Source organism: Vanellus vanellus (assembly GCF_965231255.1).
Source record: "Vanellus vanellus genome assembly, chromosome: 24".
Classification (NCBI taxonomy): Eukaryota; Metazoa; Chordata; class Aves; order Charadriiformes; family Charadriidae; genus Vanellus; species Vanellus vanellus.
In genome coordinates this window covers 560,077-580,834 of record NC_138929.1, presented here as the reverse complement: position 1 = coordinate 580,834, position 20,758 = coordinate 560,077, and the positions used below count along the sequence as shown (strand labels likewise).

Genomic DNA, 20,758 nt, shown 5'->3' with positions numbered 1-20,758 from the left:
TCACCCCTCGCGGGGACGGCCCCTGCCCCGGCCCTCCGCCGCCGAGCGGCGCCGGGACCCCCACCCCTCGCTCCCGGGGGCCAGAGCCCCGCCGCCCTCGGCCGCGGCTGTGCTGGAACCGTCTCTCTCTCCACAGCTGAACCCGGACGTGAACGTGTTCCAGCGTAAATTCGTTAATGAAGTCAGGAGGTGCGAAGAAATGGACCGAAAGCTCCGTACGTTTCTCTCTGGGGTCTGATGTGGCTCTCGCTCCGTAGCTTTTACAGGGGAAATGATTAAGGCAGGCTAAACCTGCAAGGCAGCGTTAGAAAGCGGTGTTGAGGAGGAGTGATGGTGGCCTTTCTTCGGTGTGTCAGCTGGTCACGCTGCCTCCGGGGATTCCTTCCTGCTTGGCAGAGAGCTTTAACCACATAAGAGACTCTTGGAATAGGAGGTGGAAGAATTCACAGCTTCTATTCGGGTTGGGTGGCCTTATGGTGACAGTCTGACACGGAGGTATCTTTTTAGTTAACATTAACAATGTTGTCTCTCCAGGGTTTGTTGAGAAGGAGATTAAAAAAGCAAATATTGCTATCATGGACACTGGTGAAAACCCGGAGGTGCCTTTTCCACGTGACATGATTGACTTGGAGGTAATAATGTGTGTTAAGACTCAAGTAGTATTTGACTCTAGGTGGAAACAGTTCTCTTCTCGCAAGTAACAAGCAATGGGGCAAGAGGAAACAGCCTCAAGTTGCGCCAGGGGAGGTTTAGATTAGTTATTAGGAAAATTTCTTCACCGAAAGGGTCATCAAGCGTTGGAACAGGCTGCCCGGGGAAGTGGTGGAGTCACCCTCCTTGGAGGTGTTTAACAGACGGGCAGACGTGGTGTTTCAGGCAGTGTTGGGTTGATGGTTGGACTCGATGACCTAGATGATTCTATGAAACTACCTTTGTTGGTAGATACCCGTTGAATTTAGTGGCAAAGGTGCCATAGGCCCCAGCTGTCACCTGAAATGCTGGCTCCGCTAGCTCACGTCAAGTTGATTTTAATTCACAAGCACTGTTTTGCTGGTGCATTTATCCAAATGCAGTTAGAAGTGAAAGCACTTCAAAGAAATTTCACCCATTTAAATGAGTCAAAAATTGTTGGAACTACATGGTTTAGAGTGGGTCTGTCATAAAGTTTGTAAGGGTCTTTTAATGATTTAAAGAACACTGTATAAATGCAGTCGATAAAAGGCTGGCTGAGTATGAAAAGTTTCACGTTGTCTGAAGAGAATGTCACAAGTCTGGGTCTGTGTGCCACAGCAGACAATCTGTAATTGTATGCAAATCATGGGAATGTAAAGCATCTTGCCTGCTTAAGACTTAAGAGCACTTATTTATGACACTGCTTTAAGTCCTTTTTCTGTTGTCTTCTTTTCCCACCTTGCAGGCAAACTTTGAGAAAATTGAAAATGAGCTCAAGGAAATCAACACAAACCAGGAAGCTTTGAAGAGAAACTTTTTGGAGCTGACAGAATTAAAATTTATACTGCGTAAAACTCAGCAATTTTTTGATGAGGTCAGAATACCGGGGGCGGGTTAACACTTGGGCAGCTGGTTCTTCTCCTCACAAATTACCATTTTTATTCTCAAATATATTTTTACTTGCTGTTTTGGACAGCAGGGTCATTTTTATGCTTTGTTTGAGAAAGCCTCTAAAATTATTTTCCATTTTTCATGCAGTGCGCATAGCTACCCATGATTTAGCTCTTATGATGTTGTTTGGGTTTGTTTTAGTTAAGCAGTGGTTTGTCTAAAAATTGTGTAAATTGTTAAGATGGTAATAGTTTTAAAAGCACATCAACAGACTAAAAATTTGGTGCCACAGTGAACACTTTCTTCAGTGGGTAAGAGTTTCTGACATATGCAGATAAACAGTCATGCCTTGATTACACAGAGATATTACAATCAAGCTTAATTTCTCTTCAGCCTTTGAAATGTTATATGGAGATTACTCATTAGGGTCATAATACAAAGTATTACACTGAAATAATAGATTACTTATGTATTTATTTAATTGAGCCTTTGATCAAACCCTAAAGTTTTCAGAGGTAAGTTCTGGACCAAAGCTGCCATTTAAAAATCTTCAAAGTTTTGTCGAATACCAGCTAGCCCTGGAACTGGCAGCTCTTTCACTGGACCTGAGAAGAGCTCCTCTGATGCCATTCATGACACAGACATAAAGCCTGCATGGGAAAAGACGTAGTCCTTTGTTGTAAAGCTTAAATATCTCAGAGTCTAGGGAGTTTTCTCAAAGAGCTGTACGTGTTTTAGAACAGTAAGGACATGTTTTTGCTGAGTACATGTCCTGTTTCCTCTAATGCAAGGGTTTGATCAAAGAGTTCTTAAAGGCCAGAAGCTGTATCCGTTACAAGGGCTGTGATCAAGCAGAGCTGGGCTCCTGCAAACTTCAGACCGTTTCTCTAACGGTTTGTTTTTTTTGTTTTTCTGGCACAGGATGGTGCCTGCTCAGGCGTTAAGGTTGTTTCTGTGCCAACACAGGTCTTAGTCACTGCTGACATAGATACTGCTGCTCGTGTGATCAGTTGATTGGTCATGGGATTGGTTTCAGTACAAAAAAACCTTGTCTTCGAGTGTTGAATGTTCACTTACAAGTGTCTCCTTGGACAAACAGCATTAAACTGATAACCTATTACTTGGCTGCATTAAGATGCCCCTGCCTGCCTGTTCCAACTGATTATTGAGTAAAACCAAGTACCAGCTCATGCTGCGTGCTTTTGTATTCATTACTGTCCTCTCTGCTGAGAGCTGCCTACTGCTTTCTTTCTTCATGCTAAATTTAAAGATCAAAACCAATTTCTAAATGGTCTGCGTCAGGTCACACACAAAAAGGAGCTCGTGTCATCCTTAAATGAACTGGACACAGAACGTTTAGATATGTTCCTGCTGCTGTTTGATAACTGTTTTCTGTAATAATAAAATACACCAAATATATTGCTAGATGTAAAGGCAAACTGAACAGCTCACGTGTGAAGTTCAGTAAAGCGTAAGCATTGAAAATGTAAAACTGTTTCTGTTCAGGCTGTAAACAGCTGTGCGCAAGGCAAGAGATCCCAACTACTCCAGGACTTTGAGCCTTGTGCAGGCAGCTCGTTATCCCAAAGTGGTGAATGCTTTGTTTCTTAATGCTGTCATTTGCACAGTACCTTCAACACTTGAAGACTTCAATAACTTGTAATTAAGATTGTGTTATTCATAGTAGTGAGTTGCACAAGAAATGGCTGACTATGCAAAGCGCGTTATACTTGGCATTTGCTCTGCTCTCCGGAGCGTGTGCACTGGGCGAGGGAGGATGGCAAAAGTGTGTCACTTGTTCTTCTGATGACCGTTCTGGTCAAAGTAGCCATTTCTTGTTTCAACATACCATGTTGATGATTATGCTCCTTTTCTCAGTCTTCTTGTCTTTGCTTATGAAGAACAGTATGAGCTGGAGAGATTTCTCTGAAAGTTTTGCCTAGAGTGTGAGCGTAAAAGAAGACTGGAAAAGTAATGGTTAATGGCATGCAGTCCCCTGTCTCTCTTTCCTCTAACTCTTCTCACCATCTGCTTTTTTCTCTTTGTTTTGCATCTGTCATTCCTGTTTGGGCTCTGGGTTAATAAGTTAGATGGTGAAATGAATCCTTTTTAGTTCTTGTGAAAATTGATTTTTTTGTTCTGTTCGTGAACTGGAAGGGGCTTGAATTGTATGGCACTGTGCATAGCGATCCGGAGTCGCTACAGAGCAGAACTATGATTGAGAGTGGGGAAAATGCATTTTTTCAGGCCTTGAGATTGCTGATCTGGGTGAACAATAAGCAATTTAAAAATGTTTAATAATGAAAGGTCTGCATTCTAATTACTGGCATGCAAATGCTTGGGCTTTTCCAACCCTGAATGACCTGACTTAGTAAAAAATACTTCACAATAACTATGATGTTTTGCTCGCTGCTGGGGAAAACTCTTACTCAAAGTAAATTTCCTAGAATCTTGTTTTTCTGCGTTGTAGCTGGATAGCTCTTTCATTTCTGCATAGTCTCTCCATTTTTTAGTTCTGTTAAATCTTAGAACACTGCTTTAGTTATCCCACCAGAATCAGAGCTGATGTCACTATGCCATTTCCCTTCAAGAAAGGGTGAGATCATCAAATCCAAGTAGTTGAGAGATGAATCAAAGAACATAGGGTTTTGTTATGCAAATAATCCTTGTGTAAAAAAGTTCTTGTTTAGCAAAACTGGTCTAATCCAACTTTAATCTAGGCTGCTTTGTTTAGTAATTTCAACCCCTCTAAGCAGGACTTGTCTTTGGTTTATATGGACTCCTGAGTAAAGGACACATAGCCCAAAAGGGTCAGAGGTAATATTAAATATCTGTAAGAATTACTCCCTCAAGTGAGGCGGATCTAAAGTTTTCACATGTGTTATCCTTCTTTTTTGATGTTTCATATGCTAAAATGTGGTGCACCTCACAAAAATTATCAGAGTATCTTGATTACTGGTAAATACAATACAAGCCTCTTACAATTGTAACTTACTGTTTTTCAACATCCTGAAATCTAGATTTCAAATAATCACTGGTGTGTTTGGTCTGTATGTTTTGTTTTGGGGTGACAAACTTTCTTATTTTTGTTGTGTTCTCTATGAAGCAAAATTTTCGTTCCGTTTTTGATGTTGCAACAAGTTGCCTTAAAGTTGAAAGGATCAGCAATTCTTCATGTTGGCTTCCCAAACTAAATTAAGGGCTCCCTTACTTTTGTAACATCTGTAAGCTAAAGCAAGTGTGTGTACAAGCAGTTGACCTGCATTTGATGTCAGCCTTGCAAAAACTTTTCTCATATATGGTAAATACTTTTATTTGGCATGCAAGTAAAGCGTTGTGGAGTTTTTCACTAAAATTATGGTGCAACTATTGCACAAATAAAGCGACTATGGCTGAGTCATTAAACTTGCTATATGCTTTTGCAAGGCTGCGCTGTATGTGTGCATGCATTTTATGTGTTCTAGGGTCAAACTCTACCTTCAAGTGTATTTTAGCAAGTTCTGTTGACAGCTCTGTGGGGAAGACCTCCTGTATACCACAGAGGGTAGAATTTGGCCCTCTCTTTGTGCTGAGGAACTGTAATTTTCGTCATTTCACTATATAAGCTGCAGAGGTAGAAATAACAGTGACGTGGGGGTTGATTGAAGTATGAAGATGGTGCGTGAGAGAAGGTGATTTGAGCATCCCTTCCTGACTTGAACTGTTGCCGCTTACAAGCTATATTCCCAAGAACTTTAGCCTGCAAATTGGTTGCAGAGAAGGACAGTATAAAACTGTGTCCTATTTTATTGCCTGGCTGGTCAAAAAAGGAGCAACATCGTCAGACTGCCCTAAGCCATGCATCTTGTGTGTCTGGCAACAATACATGTAGTGAATAAGGATAAACATCTTGAAGAATGAAAAGATTTAATCAGGAAGTATGTTTTTAAGCTGGAAGTGTTGTGCGTTTTTCCTGGAGGGAGAACTTTGTAAAGTCAGTAAAGAAAAATTACTGTCCAGTACTTCCAGGTTTTGTTACTGGTTCTGACCCTGTATCTACCCTGATGTGGCAAGTAATGTGGAATCGATCAAGCTATCGTCACCTAATTCCAAAATGAATGTTTTTGCTTTGGCATACGGCAGAAGGCCGACACGTATAGCATACGCAGGTCTTGCCTGACTGGGTGTAGGGGTGCAGCCTGGTGAAGCTGGAAGCTGCCTTATACTGTCTGTGGAAGATTTAACCTGGGCATCATTCTCCCTCTTGTCTAGAACAAGACTCCCAGGCTGCTTTACATGCAAGTACAATTTCCCAGGCACCTCTTAGAAATGCCTTTTGCATCTTTAATATGCAGAAAATGCACGAGTAGTGCGAGAGGGAAGCAGCATCCACCTTCACTTTTTTCTTCATTTAAGATCTAGGGGAAGATGAGAGTAAGGCGTGTCACTGTTTTGTGCCATTAAAACATGGTTCTTGGGAACATCACTTGTATTTAAAACTTGACAAATTTTTTTGAATTCTGCCTTTCTTCAGGCTTATATATCCCACAGCCCCTTTGCTCTGTTGCATCCGTCTTCAGACCTTTCTTGTGTGGAAGCTTTGCTGGGCCATTCCACTTTTCCTCATGTTTTTCTCCTTCCTTGTGTGATTCTTGCTGTCTCTTCTACCATCTAGTTCCTCTTTCTGCTGTCTTATGTTCGTTCTTTTTCTTTTCTTTTCTTTTCTTTTTTTTCTTTTTTGTCTCCCCAAACTATCTCCTGGTTCCTCGTTCCCTGCATGCCACTAACTATTTTCATTAGATATTAATTGATTTGTGAATTCAGGCTGAATTGCATCATCAGCAGATGGCGGATCCAGACCTGTTGGAGGAATCCTCTTCACTCCTGGAACCAAGCGAGATGGGAAGAGGTGCCCCGCTACGACTTGGGTAATGGCATTTTGCTTTTTTCTGTCCCGTGTTAGGGTTGCTGGCTCACGTTCGTCCTGTGGCATCGGCAGCAGTTTGAGCGCAGTTGTGGAACTTTCTGGACTGGCACATCAAGCCGATGAAGGCTGATCTAAAACTAGCTGTTGTCCTCTGGTTTTGTCCCATGTACATTAACTTCCCAGTTCATTTCTGTGCTTTGCACATTTCTTTCTGCACAAAAAAAAAATTTACTACTTGGTTCCTTGAAAATCTGTTCTGGTTGATTTTTCAGGCATTCTGCGCTCTCACAGCTTTTGTTGAAACTAGTAACTACTGTGGGCACATAATACTTCAGAAAAATCTGTATAGTTCTATATCCTCTTCATTAGCTGCTTCCAGGCTGTCTTGGTGTGTAATTCTTTACCTGGACGGAGGGGTTTGAACCAGTGAGGTCTTCTGAAGCGTGTGCCTAGAACACAGTCAGCGGTAGTGCGACTGCTGTAATCTTTGCAACGTACCAGGAACCTACTGAACTGAAGACTAGCAGGCATAGAAACTGCATGTCTAAATGCATATGTTTAACCAGTGGTTTATTTCTTTTGTAATAGACTATTTTGTTCTGTTAAAAGGCATAGCTTTTGCTGTAATGCAGTTTTTGTTGTGTGTTTATCTCTGTGTATTTAGAGGACCTTCCATTTTGCTTAAAGAACTAATTTCAAAATAAGATTTTTGTAGCTTTCAATCTGATGCTAAGCTCCAGTTGCCATCAGTGGTTTGAGTGTTAGGCTGTGCGTTCTTTTAGGTTCAGAACTGACATTTATGCTGTCCCCTTTACAGGTTTGTGGCTGGAGTGATCAACCGTGAGCGAATCCCCATGTTTGAGCGCATGCTGTGGCGAGTGTGCCGAGGGAACGTATTCCTGCGTCAAGCAGAGATTGAAAACCCCCTGGAGGATCCTGTAACGGTAAAAGGAACTATCGTTTACAGCAGCAAAAGTCTCGGATGCGCAACAGGATTTTCTTATAGATCTAAGCCTTTGTCCCTCCATGAGCTCCATGCAGTCAAACGTTTGTGTTGAGTCCCTTCACAGTACCTACTTGCAGCCTCTGAGGCTTTAGTGACAAATGTTTTTCCGTTTAATTAGAACAAAAATAGCAGGATGGATGGTGAGTGCTGTTGAAAGGGGGAAAAACAACTCAAAATTTGGACCGCAGCAGAGCATAGTTGCTTCTCTGGCACAAGCTATGAGTGCAACTCCTGTATGCAGTTCTGAAAAAGTAATAATCCTCCTTGAAAGAGGCTCTTTTGGACATTAGCGGTGTAACATCTGTAGCTCATTCATGCTGAACTTGGACTTTTAATTTTTCTTAATTTGCTAACCAGTAATTTAAACATCCACCTGAAAATTGTTGGCTTTATTACAAATATAAACAGTAAATGTGATTGGGCCTGGTTTGACATTCAGTGTCCTCTGTGCTCAAATCAATGGACAACGCCCAAACTTTGGGAACTCTCACTTTTAGCCAGTAAAAAGAAAGGCTGTGTGTAGGCTGCACTGGAACAAAGACAGAAGCATTGAAACTCAGTAACTGCCCCTTTGTTTCTCACATAAGGCTGACTGGTTCTCTTGTCCCACCGACTGCTGGTAGTTGACCTGTTGAATTATCTGTCTACTAGGAGAGGCTTTGTTCTTATTGTGCAGCACTTCCTTAAATTGAGGTTACACCTAATGTAATTATTCTTGAAGCATTACATTAAAATTTCCTAAGTAAGGTAGAACAATAACTTGTCAACAAATGCAGGAAAGGGGACCTGGCTACCAACATGAAAACAGCTGTGCAAAGAATGTGCTATTGGCCTCCCTGGAGAATCACAGTTGTTAAACGCCACTTCATCTTATTTTCATTCACTCTCTAGCTTTCTGCTTTATTCTGTAGGTGAGCTGACTGCAGTAAGTGCTGATAAGTATTTCATTGCATCTCTGTTCTTTTGGAGATCTTCCCAGGTTTTCCTGTTTATTGTGTTACAGAAAAGAGATAATAGATAGTCTAGAACATTTTGCTTCAGTAAACAGAAGTTCGGTAGGGGTATTCTGTACTGAGGCTAAGAAAATTGCTTTCATTGAGATTGTTTCAGTGTTGTTAAGGTACATTCTTGACTCACTGCAGATATGAGGTCTGTATGTACAGATTCAGGGGAAGGAAACGTAGAACTCTATTGTAATTTTCTATAATGCTAATTTCTGTAAATAGCTGAGCTATTACAGTGCACCCTTTTCTCTGTTCTAGGGGGATTATGTGCACAAGTCTGTGTTTATCATCTTTTTCCAAGGTGACCAGCTGAAGAACAGAGTCAAGAAGATATGTGAAGGGTATGAAAGTCTTACAGCTGAGCAGCTCTCAAATATTTGAGACACATTGACATAACTTAATATCCATATTTTTCAACTTCTTATTTCACAATGGTGATAGGAGTACATATTTTGACAGCAAATAAAACATACCATAAATAGTTGAAACACATTTTACAGTCAAACTAGCCACTTCCCAAGTCTGTAATGCTCAAAGTAGGTGACTGCTTTGCTAGAGAATGCCTAAAAACAAGGGAGTTTGTGTTGAACTGTCAGACAGACCTAGTGGGACATCAGCGGGTGATATTCTTACAGGGGAGACCAACAGCAACTGCTTCTAGCAGCAACTGCATTGGCATGATAGCAGCACCCTCAGCTGGGATGGCTAATCAACATTGTGACAGTGCCTGTGGGACGCTGTCAATACAGGGAAGAGAGGATTTCCTCCCACTTCCATTTTCTTAAGCATTCAGCTTCTGTTTTGGACTAAAGCAAAGTTCTGTACCACTTGATTTAAAGACTGAAACTCTGCTTGGCAGTCTTTGCTGATCAGAAACTTCTCTTAAGGTGCTTCTTGCTTTATTTCTGTGTTCAGGCTCAGCCATCTGTCTCCCTCACTGATTTATCTTCTTTCCATCTTTGTTACTAATGGGGCTTGCATGTCTTCCAGATTCCGTGCCTCCCTCTACCCATGCCCAGAAACACCACAGGAGCGGAAGGAAATGGCTTCTGGTGTCAATACCAGAATTGATGATCTTCAGATGGTAAAATAACTGGAGTCAATGCCCTTTTTTCTTTAATAATAGTTGAAAACTTCTTTGGATCCTATTAAAACAGGAGAATTTTTGGCACTATTAGATGACTGTATTTTCAGCTCCAGGTAGCTTGAGACCAGCAGCTCAGCAGTGCTAGAAAGGTGTTTGGAGACTGTCTGCTCTGTTGTTTTCTTTGTTGGGGTTTAGGGTGGTGGGGTGGTTTGATTGTTCTGGAGGGCTGAGCAGTTAATTATATACATGTAAGTGAAGCATTGAGAGAGAACTGCATGCCAGGGAGCAGAGAGGAATATGCATGTGTAAGGAGACACCATGTTTTCCAACTCTGAAAGCGTGCTTGTACAATTGCCTGTTTCATCTGCAAGAACTTTGAAAACATTTAAACTTATTTCCAAGTTGAGATGACAATGCTAACTTTAACTTAGCTGTTCTTTTTTCTGCCTGTCTTCGTATTTTCACGTTGTGCTGTCCTGAAGAGCTTCTGCTTTACAACTAATCTCTTGTGCAGCAGCCTGAGTGTTGGTAAAAAGTAATCAGCACACAAACCTACTGGGTGCCAGCTCTGAGATATTTGATGCTTGCTTCACGGAAGAAAGGCAATATGTTATAATGCAGAAGAGTTTAAGGGATTTGAGATGAAAAATAAGAAAAGGTTCAGAAACTATAAGGAAAAACAGTTGAATTTGGACTGCTTATTTTATACAGAAACTGTCTCAAGCTGTTTAGTAATTTTAAAGTAGACGAGAACTCAAAAGCAGTTTAACTAGTAGGATTCAAAGCTGCGTGTGCCCTGTGTCCTCGCTTTCCCTTGAGTCTAAGACTTTCCAGGCTAGGAATCTGACTTGGCATGAGTTAGATATGTTGCAGTTGGAAAACACCCTCAGTGGAAAACACTTTCTCCTTTCCCCTCCAGTCAAAAAGTCTTTCATTGTAATCTTTGTGTGTTTTCTTAAGGCAATGTACACCTCACTTGTAGAACTCTTCTCTGCTCTTTTAACCTGGGTGGAGGAAAAAATGTTCTCTGCGATTTCTGAGCAGTTTATTGTTTGAAATAGCCACTGACCTTGGAGTTGGAGGAGAAAAGTAGTCAAAAAGTACCCCTGGAAAGAAGCCTTAAAACCTTTTAGCGGAACTAATTAATACGGAGACTAAAGCATATATTGCCACATGCCTGCAGTCTTGTGCATGGGGTGGGGGAGAGGGCTCATCCACCCATCCTCTGGTGGGTAAGGCTTGTCTTAGGTCAGCCTGATTTCACTGTGCACTTCTGTATGCTGCCAGTTTTGGCCAATCATTTTGCCTCATCTTTATCCTACTTCTCTATGAAAGGTGCTGAACCAAACAGAGGATCATCGCCAAAGGGTTTTGCAGGCAGCCGCTAAAAATATCCGTGTCTGGTTCATCAAAGTACGCAAGATGAAGGCCATCTACCATACCCTGAATCTGTGCAATATCGATGTGACGCAGAAGTGCTTGATTGCTGAAGTCTGGTGTCCTGTGGCTGACCTCGACTCTATCCAGTTTGCTCTCAGGAGAGGCACTGTGAGTAACTGCGGTACTGCTGCTGTTCAAGCAGACTAGCCGCTGTCGGCAAACACAGCATGGATTAATTGATTTTTCCGATTTGTGAGTCTGAAATCCATCCCTTTGGGCTGTTTGAATGAGTCCTCACAGAGGGCAGCCTATATCTAAGCCATGGTTCCTGTATGTTAAATAAATTTCATAACAAATATGGGACGTTGTCTAAAGCTTTAAGTTCAGGAAAATGCTGTCATGGTAACACATTTTCCTGTGTTTGAGTCCTCTGGTACATTTCGTTAACCTGGCTGTGCTCCGTAGTCCTGCTGTCTGGATAAATAGCGGAACTTACTGAAAGGTGCTATCCAGGGCTCTAGTAAGCTCACCCTCTCCTCAGATAGACAAATAATAGAGTTGGGTGTCTTGAAGTCCTTTCATTTGCTGTTTAAAAAAACCAAAACAAAACACAAAACCTCTTGCATGAGTTTTCTTGTCTGTCCTAGTCGGATGATGTTGATCCTTTGTACAAGTGCTTCTCCTCCTGCTGTACAAAGTGGAGAGCAGTGGAAACTTGGCAGCCTTCCTCAGCTGCTCAAGTATATTGCTCATCATGCAAGCACATTAAAAAATGCAAGTTTGTAGTTTTCCAAATGCTAACAAGAAAGTAGTGTTTTACTCTGTCCTCTGGTGCTCTGAGAATAGCTTTTCTAATCTTCCTTTTTTTTTTTCTTTTTGTTTTAAACAGGAGCATAGTGGGTCCACTGTCCCATCTATTTTAAACAGGATGCAAACCAATCAGACCCCACCAACATACAACAAAACTAATAAGTTTACTTCTGGCTTTCAAAACATTGTTGATGCTTATGGCATTGGAACATATCGGGAAATAAATCCAGGTAAATTCATACTTATAAAAGTCCCAGACGTCTATCTCAGTTTTTAGTCATGGTGGTTTTCTGTATTGTCTGTCCTGTGTGAAAATTTCAAATAGAGTACTTGACACCTTTCAGAAGCAGAGGGGAAGCTTGGGAATTATGTTGCTAAATTGCATAAATTGTACTGTAGTAAATCTGGGCTTACTTAAATACAGTGCGCTAGGAGTGCTGTCTTTTCTCTTACAGCACCGTATACAATCATTACCTTCCCGTTTCTGTTTGCTGTGATGTTTGGAGATTTTGGCCATGGAATCCTGATGTCTCTGATTGCTGTCTGGATGGTGTTCAGGGAAAGTCGTATTCTGTCACAGAAGAGTGACAATGAGGTAACAGAGTTGCCGCTTGGGTTACTCGCATCCTTCCCCCTTGAGCTGACAGTGCGCATTACTCCTTACTTTTGAAACTTGTGAAGCGCACAGACAGACCGGGAAGCCTGTAGACCACAGGCCGAGTAGCATAATTTCATAATAGTAGTGAGTTCCTTTGGTTTTCCTTTCAGATATTTGTGGGAAATTATTCCTCTCAGTTATTTGAAGGAAATTGTTTATGAAGTGTAGTAGGTAGGCTGTTGTAAACAAATCACCCAAGACTTGGTTGGATCATAAAGGGATTCAGTCACTGCAAAACTCCTAATTTCTTATGTGTGCATCATATCTCCAAGATTCTTCCTGTTTGCTGATCTAGGTGGGTTTTGCTTGCTCAGGGCTTAGGTTGACAGGAGGTGAACCAGAGTTAAGATACGCTGACAGAGCGTGGAGGAAGCGGGGTCTGCGCTGCCCAGTTCCAAAGTAATGCTGCCAGCTGGGGCTCACGTCAGTGCGTGGAGTGGGGTTTATCCTCTTCAGCTAATCCCAGGTCCTCTGTGGACTGTCATGCTGGCTGTTCATCCTCTGTGTTCTGATGCTGTTCTGCAGTGCTACTTCTTGCAGCCCTAATCCCTGCCATGGGGAAACAGAGACTTGGGGCTTTTAGTCCGTATGGCCGATTATTGTTTGTCCTGCAACTGAGTGATTTTACTGTTTTGTCTTTGTGAGAGACCTTCCTTGTTCTCATGGACTTTCTTTGTTCCTTTTTGTTTCTGTTTGTTTATACTAGATGTTCAACATGGTTTTCAGTGGTCGATACATCATTCTGCTGATGGGACTATTCTCCACTTACACAGGCCTCATCTACAATGACTGCTTCTCCAAGTCTCTTAATATGTTCGGTTCATCGTGGAGCGTCCGGCCGATGTTCTCAAAAGGCAATTGGTCGTGAGTAAATAGTTGGTAACTAGACAAAGAGTGACAGTGACAAGCAGGTGACTTATCTTTCCCTGTTGTCCTCCCAGTTCAGGAAAACAAAAACTTCTGAACTCAGTCTCAAGTAGAATTGGAAGAGGGGTGTAAATGTGATATCTATCGAGTTTCAAACCTTTTTTTTTTTTTTTTTCCAGAAAACTTGTAAAGATACCATTTGGTACCTTTCTCCTCATAGACATAGCAAGATTCCTGTCCCCTGCATCTTTTTTCCTTGTGACACTGAGTAACAGGTCAAAAACCAGGTTTATTATTCATTTGGGAAAATCTTTAGGACCATGCAGGAACCTTAGTTATCCCAATTTAAGATATTTCTTGCTCTCACAAGGGAATAATGTTGTTGGTTTTTACAGAAAGAGGACAGCATTGCTTGTGTTAATGTTTATATAATCTACTTATACCCAAACAGAGATGCCTTGCTTGAGACTACTCCTCTGCTTCAGCTGAACCCTGCTATTCCAGGGGTGTTCGGCGGACCCTACCCCTTCGGCATTGACCCGGTAAGAACTCTTCCTTTGCTGTCCATTAAGAACGTCCTCTGTGTCAACAGAAAGAAGAGTGCCTGTCCAGTTCACTGTGAAAGACTCCCACAGCTCAGCCATTCCTTTAGCAAACTCTTTATCAATGTTGGAAACAATAAAATTAATTCAGTTCCTATGAGACGCTATGTTCAGGGTAGAGAGACGTGTTCTCAGGTGTGCTACAAGCTTCTTTCTCACCCTTTCTGACCTGCAGGGTTTTAAAATCAAATCTGGTTAGACTTGCAAATTGCTTTATGAAGCTACTTTTTTACCTCGGGGAAAGTTATTTATCTCTCTCTTTCAGTCAGTCTTGGCAACGTAAGTTTACAAGTAATCCTGTCATTTTGTATCTGCCTCCATCAATAACACTGCTCCTAACACTGCTTGGAATGTTTGATACAAAACTTGCCTGTGTTCTACACTAAAGAGGAAGTGCAGAAAAACAGAACTATGTGTAATTGTTCATTTAAATGGAAAATCGTATTTCTTTCCTGTCAAGCATACAGCCCCCTTTTTCCTGCAACTTTTGCCTACCATAAAAACAAGTGAGGTTTGATTCCTGCTCTGGTGGTGGGATCAGTTGCTGTAAGACAGTGTTCCCGGCAGAAAAGGTTGTCCACTCATTTCCCCAAAAGATATCCGTGTGACAAACACATCTTTAAAAAAACCTGCTCTTACAGCCTAATGCTTCCTGGATGGTTAATACTGTTTAGCTTAAGGTGAACGTTTTCATTCTCTGTTTTTCTTTTACTCGGTGTTTGGCTGACTCAGTGTTGTTTTTCACAGATTTGGAATATTGCCAGCAATAAGCTGGCCTTCCTCAATTCATTTAAGATGAAAATGTCTGTGATTCTTGGCATTATCCACATGCTCTTTGGTGTCACATTGAGTCTTCTCAACCATATGTAAGTGCTTTGCTCTATTTTTCTTATGGTGGGGGGGAAATGTCTTCGGGTGTAATGTGTGTATGAGTTTGGGACACAGGAGCCTATCAGACTTTAACCTTCTGATTGAAGGGTGCGGTGCAGTTGTTTCTGTCTGTGTACGTAGAACTGTGCATGTCAAGTAGTTGCTGTGTTTAAGTCCCAGATACTGCTGAAATGCTGAGCCCCTGCAGTTTTGTTCCAAAGTCGTTCTTCACGCTCTCATTAAAAGTTTTGCCCTATGCGTGCCTAATGCTAACCAAATATTAAACTCTCCCTTTTTCCCCTCTAGCTATTTTAAGAAGCCACTGAACATATACCTTGGATTTATTCCAGAAATGATTTTCATGTCGTCACTGTTTGGATACCTTGTTATTCTCATTTTCTACAAATGGACAGCCTATGATGCTCACACGTCAAAGGATGCACCGAGCCTTTTAATACATTTTATCAACATGTTTCTGTTCTCCTATGGTGATACCAGTAATAAGATGCTTTATAAAGGGCAGGTGCGTGCTCTCGCTAGAATAAGATCGGGGTGCTTCCTGATATTAGAGTGTTTCATTGACCTTATAATAATTGTGAAATGAAGCATGAAACTTTTTCTGTCTGGTAGAGGAAATGTGGCATCATTTCCAAAGGCTGACACTACATAATGTTGAAGAAGGAAGGAATAATCCTTATACCAGTGTTTATCACTTATATCAGTGTTTACCAGAATTTATATCAATCTGAACATAGGTCAGTTGTGGCTCCAGAACATTTGGATCCAGATTAGTTGTGGAAAGTGATTAGGAATATTGTCCTGTGTCTGCGATGTAGTGCCTCTGAGCTTAGCTAAGATGCTAACGCCATTTCCTTCCAGCGCTATCAGACGTCTACCAAATTCTCATTCCTTGCAGAATCTTTTGGATTTTTCCCTAATCTAAACCAGCATCAGCATTACATGCCATGTGCAGTCTGATGGGGCACGAAGTACAGCACATCTTGCTGTTCCTGGGAGACAGAGAGATAGTGAAGCATCCACATACTCAAATTCAGTCGTTCAGTGTTGTGTAAGACCCCTTGCTAGGTTTTATGTGTTTGCTTGAGCACAGACTGCCACTAAATCACAAGACTTGTTTCTTTTACAGAAAGGGCTCCAGTGTTTCCTTGTGGTGGTGGCGTTACTGTGTGTGCCATGGATGCTGGTAGCTAAACCCCTGGTCCTTCGCCATCAGTATTTAAGGAGAAAGCACTTGGTGGGTGACTACCTCTTATATTTTCAATATGAAAACTAATTACGGTTGAAAAGCTATGTTCTCCACCTTGATCTTGGATATATAGGTTCACACTGCGTTGTGACCTGTAAAACGTTTTTTGCACGTTCCTAGGCAGAAAGGCAGGTGGGTTTTACTGGAGACAAAGTATTGCCTGCCTGCTGCTCAGATCTGGATCCAGCATCAAACCTGTTTTTAAAAACCCTTTATGTGGGTAATGATAAAAACAATGTATTTGGCTTGGGCTTTGTCAGTTGGTTTAGGAACACTGTCTTACTGGTTGCTGGATGCACTTCTGTGCCTTCGCTAGGCTGACAATGTAAAAGGAGAGATGTAAGCTTAATTGGCTGGCAGACTCATCAGCTACCTCTGTTAAAGCAGTTTGGATGGTAAAAAACAACAACAAAGGGGAAAAAAAAGAGACTTGCGCAGTCATTGTGTGAGAGGTTGTCTTCTGGGGTACTCTCTAGGTTTCCAGCTGTACTGTAAAGTATCTGTGTAAAATGCAGGAACCTGGCACACGTGCACTGAGGATACTTGAAAATTCTCCCTGCATGTATGGCAGACAGCTTTTAGGATATTAAGTGAGTCAAAGATCAGTTCAGTTAAAGACACTCCCTCTCCCTTCTCTGACCATCTTTCATCCTCCCATGTCCCCTCCATTCGTCTCCCCTTCTCTTTTTGTTTTCTTCCTCCTCCCTTTCTTTTCTTCCATTCACTATCAGGAAGGGCAGCCCGTGGAGGCCCAGGTCAGCACAGTCCCGAACGAGCAGGCACTAGAGGCAGCAGCGGCTGCAACAGTGAGTGGATTTAAAAATCGCCTGATGGATTTAAAGATGGGAGTTGGCTTTCTATCTAATTATCAAGAGAGCATGGAATGTATCTGAATTTCATAAGCGAATGACAACTGCACCTTTAGGGTGAAAAACACTTTCTCTTGGAAAAAGCAAAGTTCAGCAAAACTGATACATTCTGGAAGAACTGCCAGGCTGAAGGATAATAGTTTGTGTGCACAGAATGCAGAGACACTTCTTTGCAGGAGTGCTGCTGAAATCAAAACCTGCAGAGCAGCACAAGAATACCTTGCTACCACATCCCCCCAGGTTAAGTTCCCCTTTTTTCCTTTTCTTGCATATTTGTTTAAGATAGATTAGGATTCTTCTCAGTGAAGCATTTCTGTTTGCATTATGTGTTCACAAACATCATGTTTATGTGATGGCCCCCCAACAACTTCATATCAGTAATTACTGGGTTTCTGACTCTGGGGGTCTTGTAGACACTTTGACTTGAAACTATTATAAAATGATTGTACGCAAATAAGCCTCTCAGTAGCAGTTGTTTCTCCTTATTTGTGTCTAAACCTGTGGACAGCCCTTTACTGCAAAGCTTTCTGGTGGAGCGAAGATGGCAGCAGCTTCCAGGTCCCTTCCCCAGTACTGCGTATTTCAGCTGGGTTTCAGTTGTGCGTGCTGCCTGTCCAACTGGGAAGCATAAATCTCTCAAACTTTTTGAAGCCGTTGCCTTTGCTGTGTGGAGTGCGCACTCTGAGGCACTTCTTAGCTGTTGGCCAGTGTTTCTATCATGACATTTTAAATAGCCTCACAGAAATGTCAGACGTGAAAATGGATCTTTTGTGCATAATCCATCCAGTGTATTAAGTGCATCTCAATACAAGAAGCTGTGAGGGAATGTCCTTGTATGAGGTCTGGTTGGGACTATAAAGTAAACAATTAGAGCTTTCGGAGCCATGTTTAGATTGGATAGTTTGCAGAGAAGGGATACGAGTCGAGTGCGAGGGAAATGCTGCAAAAATGCAAATTCACGCAGGCTAGAAATACATAAATAGGGTACTGACTCTAGTCATCAGTAGCTTGTAATGTTTCAAAGATGATGAAAATCCTAACAAATATATATATAAAAATCCTTGTATATGTATTTTTTCTTTTTCATTTTATTCTATTTTCAGAGCATAAACGGCTGCCTAATTTGTTTTTAAAACCTGACAAAATCTTTATTTCACATCTGGCATTTTGGGCAAGTCTATAGTTCAGGCTGAAGTAAAAGTAGGCTTGTGAGAACAAATCAGTTAAAAGAACATCAAGGAGCCGTTCCGCTGGTATGCCAGAGCGATGAGCTGGTCACAGGCTCTGAAGCCTCTTTGGTTTGCATAGTCCTCCCTAAATGTCTGAAGTCTTAATGTGCCGAGTTGGCACGTCCACGTGCCATGTCTCAGAGGAACCCAGTACAGGGCTAAAGTTGGACGCAGCGATTTTCTTTCTGTTTGTGGCCTTCCAGTTTGCCTCTCTGGGTGGGTCAGACACACGGGTCTCAATTTATAGTCCCTCAGACCAGCCATGAGCATTTTCTGTCTTTGTGGCAGCTGGAGGGAGATAGAAGTCCTGCTGTACAGCGCTCAGAGCAGCTTGCTGACAGAAATCCAGAGGTAGCGATGTGCAGGTTACTTTCATTGTCCGATATGCGTTTACGATGGATGGAAGCTCTGCTTGAGGGCACTGTCGTAAGCAGCAGGTTTGTGCGTCCTGTGGCAGGGCGGTACGGAGCAGAAAGCCTGCCGTGAATCAGCTGTTAGCTGTGCAGTGATGGCAGTTGTCAAGCGGGGGGATCTCCTGACTCTATCGGAGTTTCAACTCGGTTTGTGCATTATTCTTTTCTATTTGGAGCGCAATGGAGTTGCGGCTGAGGGTCAAACGCTGAATGTCAGAGCAAATGTCTATAAAAGGGACTGTTTGCACAACACAGAATTTCCAAGTAAGGGAAAGTCTGATTTCCCGTGTGTGGCGTTCGTGTGCCTGGCGCTGCTGGGGAGCGAGTGTGTGTACGTGTGTTGGTGTCAGCCCCTTCTGCGTTGAGCTGCCGCTGTGTGACTTGTTTCATTTACCCCAGCGGTGGTGTTTCTGTGCTTGTCCGGCAGCTGCTGGGCAAAACGTTGGTCTGTTGCAAGTCAGTGCCAGCAAATGTCCTCTTGAGAGATGTGCCTTGTATTTCACTTAGGATTGCAATTGCTCTGTAGAAATGTATCAATTATTCATTTAGACAGACTTTTTTTCCCTAGCCCTAGCAGGAATCAGCATCTTTCCCATCCAAGCGGGGAAATAGAATTGTCCAGCTGGCTTAACCTGGGCCTTAATACTTAATATTTTGTTTTCTTCTGTGAGCTGCTGCTGCTGCTGCACGTGGAGTCGTAAAAAACATGCGCTCTTGCAGTAAAACACAAACAACGCTTTGCTCTTTCTTTTTCTGCATGTGTTAGGGAACGCACAACTTTGGTGGGATCCGGGTGGGCAATGGACCAACTGAGGAGGACGCTGAGATCATTCAACATGACCAGTTATCTACCCACTCCGAGGAGGGGGAAGAGGTAAGTACCTGACCGTCCTCCCTCTCGGGCAGCGCGCTTGGTTAGCAGCACGCGCTCGCTGTTTGCTGTATTTGCTGATTTCCAAGCTATTTAAGACTAAATAGCAACCCTTTCAGTGAAGTGTTTTCGTAGCAGTTTTCATACAGACTATCTCTTGGTCGTTTCTAGGACTCCAGAAAAGGCAGTGTCATTTGCATATAAGAGGAAATGTGGCTCTGGCCTCCTTACAAAGAACTGTCACCTCAGGGGCTACGCAGCGAGAGCTGCGCGGTGCTCCCAGGTGGCACGTGCAGCTCACGCTCTGGCTGAAGCGCAGTGCCTTTGTGCTGCCACCTTCTCCAGTGTCAGCCAGAATCCGAGGGCTGTATTTCTGCAGCAGTGAAATCATGTTTATATATTCATATTGATTGTTGGGGATAATATTAGTTGCTTTGTCTTACCGCTGGTAGAGAAGAAAAAGGAGTCGAACTCGTGTAGTTTAGGAGTGTTCTGATGCCTCTTAACAATCCTCCAGCAGCGTCTTGCTTCTGTAGTGCATGTGACGTGTTACAGCTTTACTGTGTCATGTGTAGGAGGGAATTACTGAATGTGTTCATGATTAATGTGATTGAGACACCGCACTAAATGTAAACTTATGTTTTCAAGCCTACGGAGGATGAGGTGGTAAGACTACAGCCAGCTTTGCGTTCATGTGTATCTGGACCATTTCCCATTGGTGTAAAGCACATGCTGAATTAAACATGCTGTGTCACGGCATCTCATTTTCCAAAAGATCCAGCTATTTACATGTTACAGGCCATTCTTAATTCTTCACACATACGTGCCCATTAACAGACCTTTAATTACTTCATCTATACAGCTTGTTTGTCTTATCCCCTGTCTGCAGATCTATCTTGGTTTACCTGGAGACCTCTTAAGCTGGAAGTCTGAAACTGAAAAGTTTTTGCTTTTAAACTTCTGAAGAAGTCTCGTTTGCCTTATGTTGTGTCTTTAGTAATTCTGCACTGCAACAAACAGTTTAAAGACATTTTTTCCCAAACTGTCTGCTGTTTTAAGGATGACACTGGTTGCTGCCAGTCAGCAAATACAGAAAAAACAGTCCAGTTTCATACAATTCAACAACTTAACTAACCAATATCTTTCTGTAAAAGAGAAGATCCGTTCTGAGGAACTGCTCATTGACAAACACTTGTAACAAGTATGAGTATTAAAGAAATGTTTTTTTTAGGAATAGTCATGCAGGACTGATTGTAGGTTTCAACGCTATCAGGTAACCAATTTTATTACAAAAAATATAACTGCTATGAAATTAGAGTAGCTTCACAAAAGTGATGCTGCTGTAAATTGTGCTGA

The 20,758-nt window shown here is 42.2% G+C and overlaps 1 protein-coding gene across 3 annotated transcripts in view; it reads left to right on the top strand.

Annotated features, from left to right (window-relative positions):
* Nucleotides 1-20,758, top strand: part of ATP6V0A1 (ATPase H+ transporting V0 subunit a1) — a 30,536-nt gene that overhangs the window by 300 nt on the left and 9,478 nt on the right. For all 3 annotated transcript variants that reach the window (XM_082494833.1, XM_082494835.1, XM_082494834.1), the window contains exons 3-18: nucleotides 137-215; nucleotides 535-632; nucleotides 1,418-1,546; nucleotides 6,388-6,470; nucleotides 7,287-7,413; nucleotides 8,738-8,820; nucleotides 9,470-9,563; nucleotides 10,902-11,114; nucleotides 11,836-11,986; nucleotides 12,212-12,351; nucleotides 13,121-13,278; nucleotides 13,733-13,823; nucleotides 14,631-14,749; nucleotides 15,060-15,276; nucleotides 15,901-16,008; nucleotides 19,298-19,405. In XM_082494833.1, the coding sequence (XP_082350959.1) occupies nucleotides 137-215; nucleotides 535-632; nucleotides 1,418-1,546; nucleotides 6,388-6,470; nucleotides 7,287-7,413; nucleotides 8,738-8,820; nucleotides 9,470-9,563; nucleotides 10,902-11,114; nucleotides 11,836-11,986; nucleotides 12,212-12,351; nucleotides 13,121-13,278; nucleotides 13,733-13,823; nucleotides 14,631-14,749; nucleotides 15,060-15,276; nucleotides 15,901-16,008; nucleotides 19,298-19,405 (1,998 nt within the window). The remainder of the gene's footprint in view (nucleotides 1-136; nucleotides 216-534; nucleotides 633-1,417; nucleotides 1,547-6,387; nucleotides 6,471-7,286; nucleotides 7,414-8,737; nucleotides 8,821-9,469; nucleotides 9,564-10,901; nucleotides 11,115-11,835; nucleotides 11,987-12,211; nucleotides 12,352-13,120; nucleotides 13,279-13,732; nucleotides 13,824-14,630; nucleotides 14,750-15,059; nucleotides 15,277-15,900; nucleotides 16,009-19,297; nucleotides 19,406-20,758) is intronic.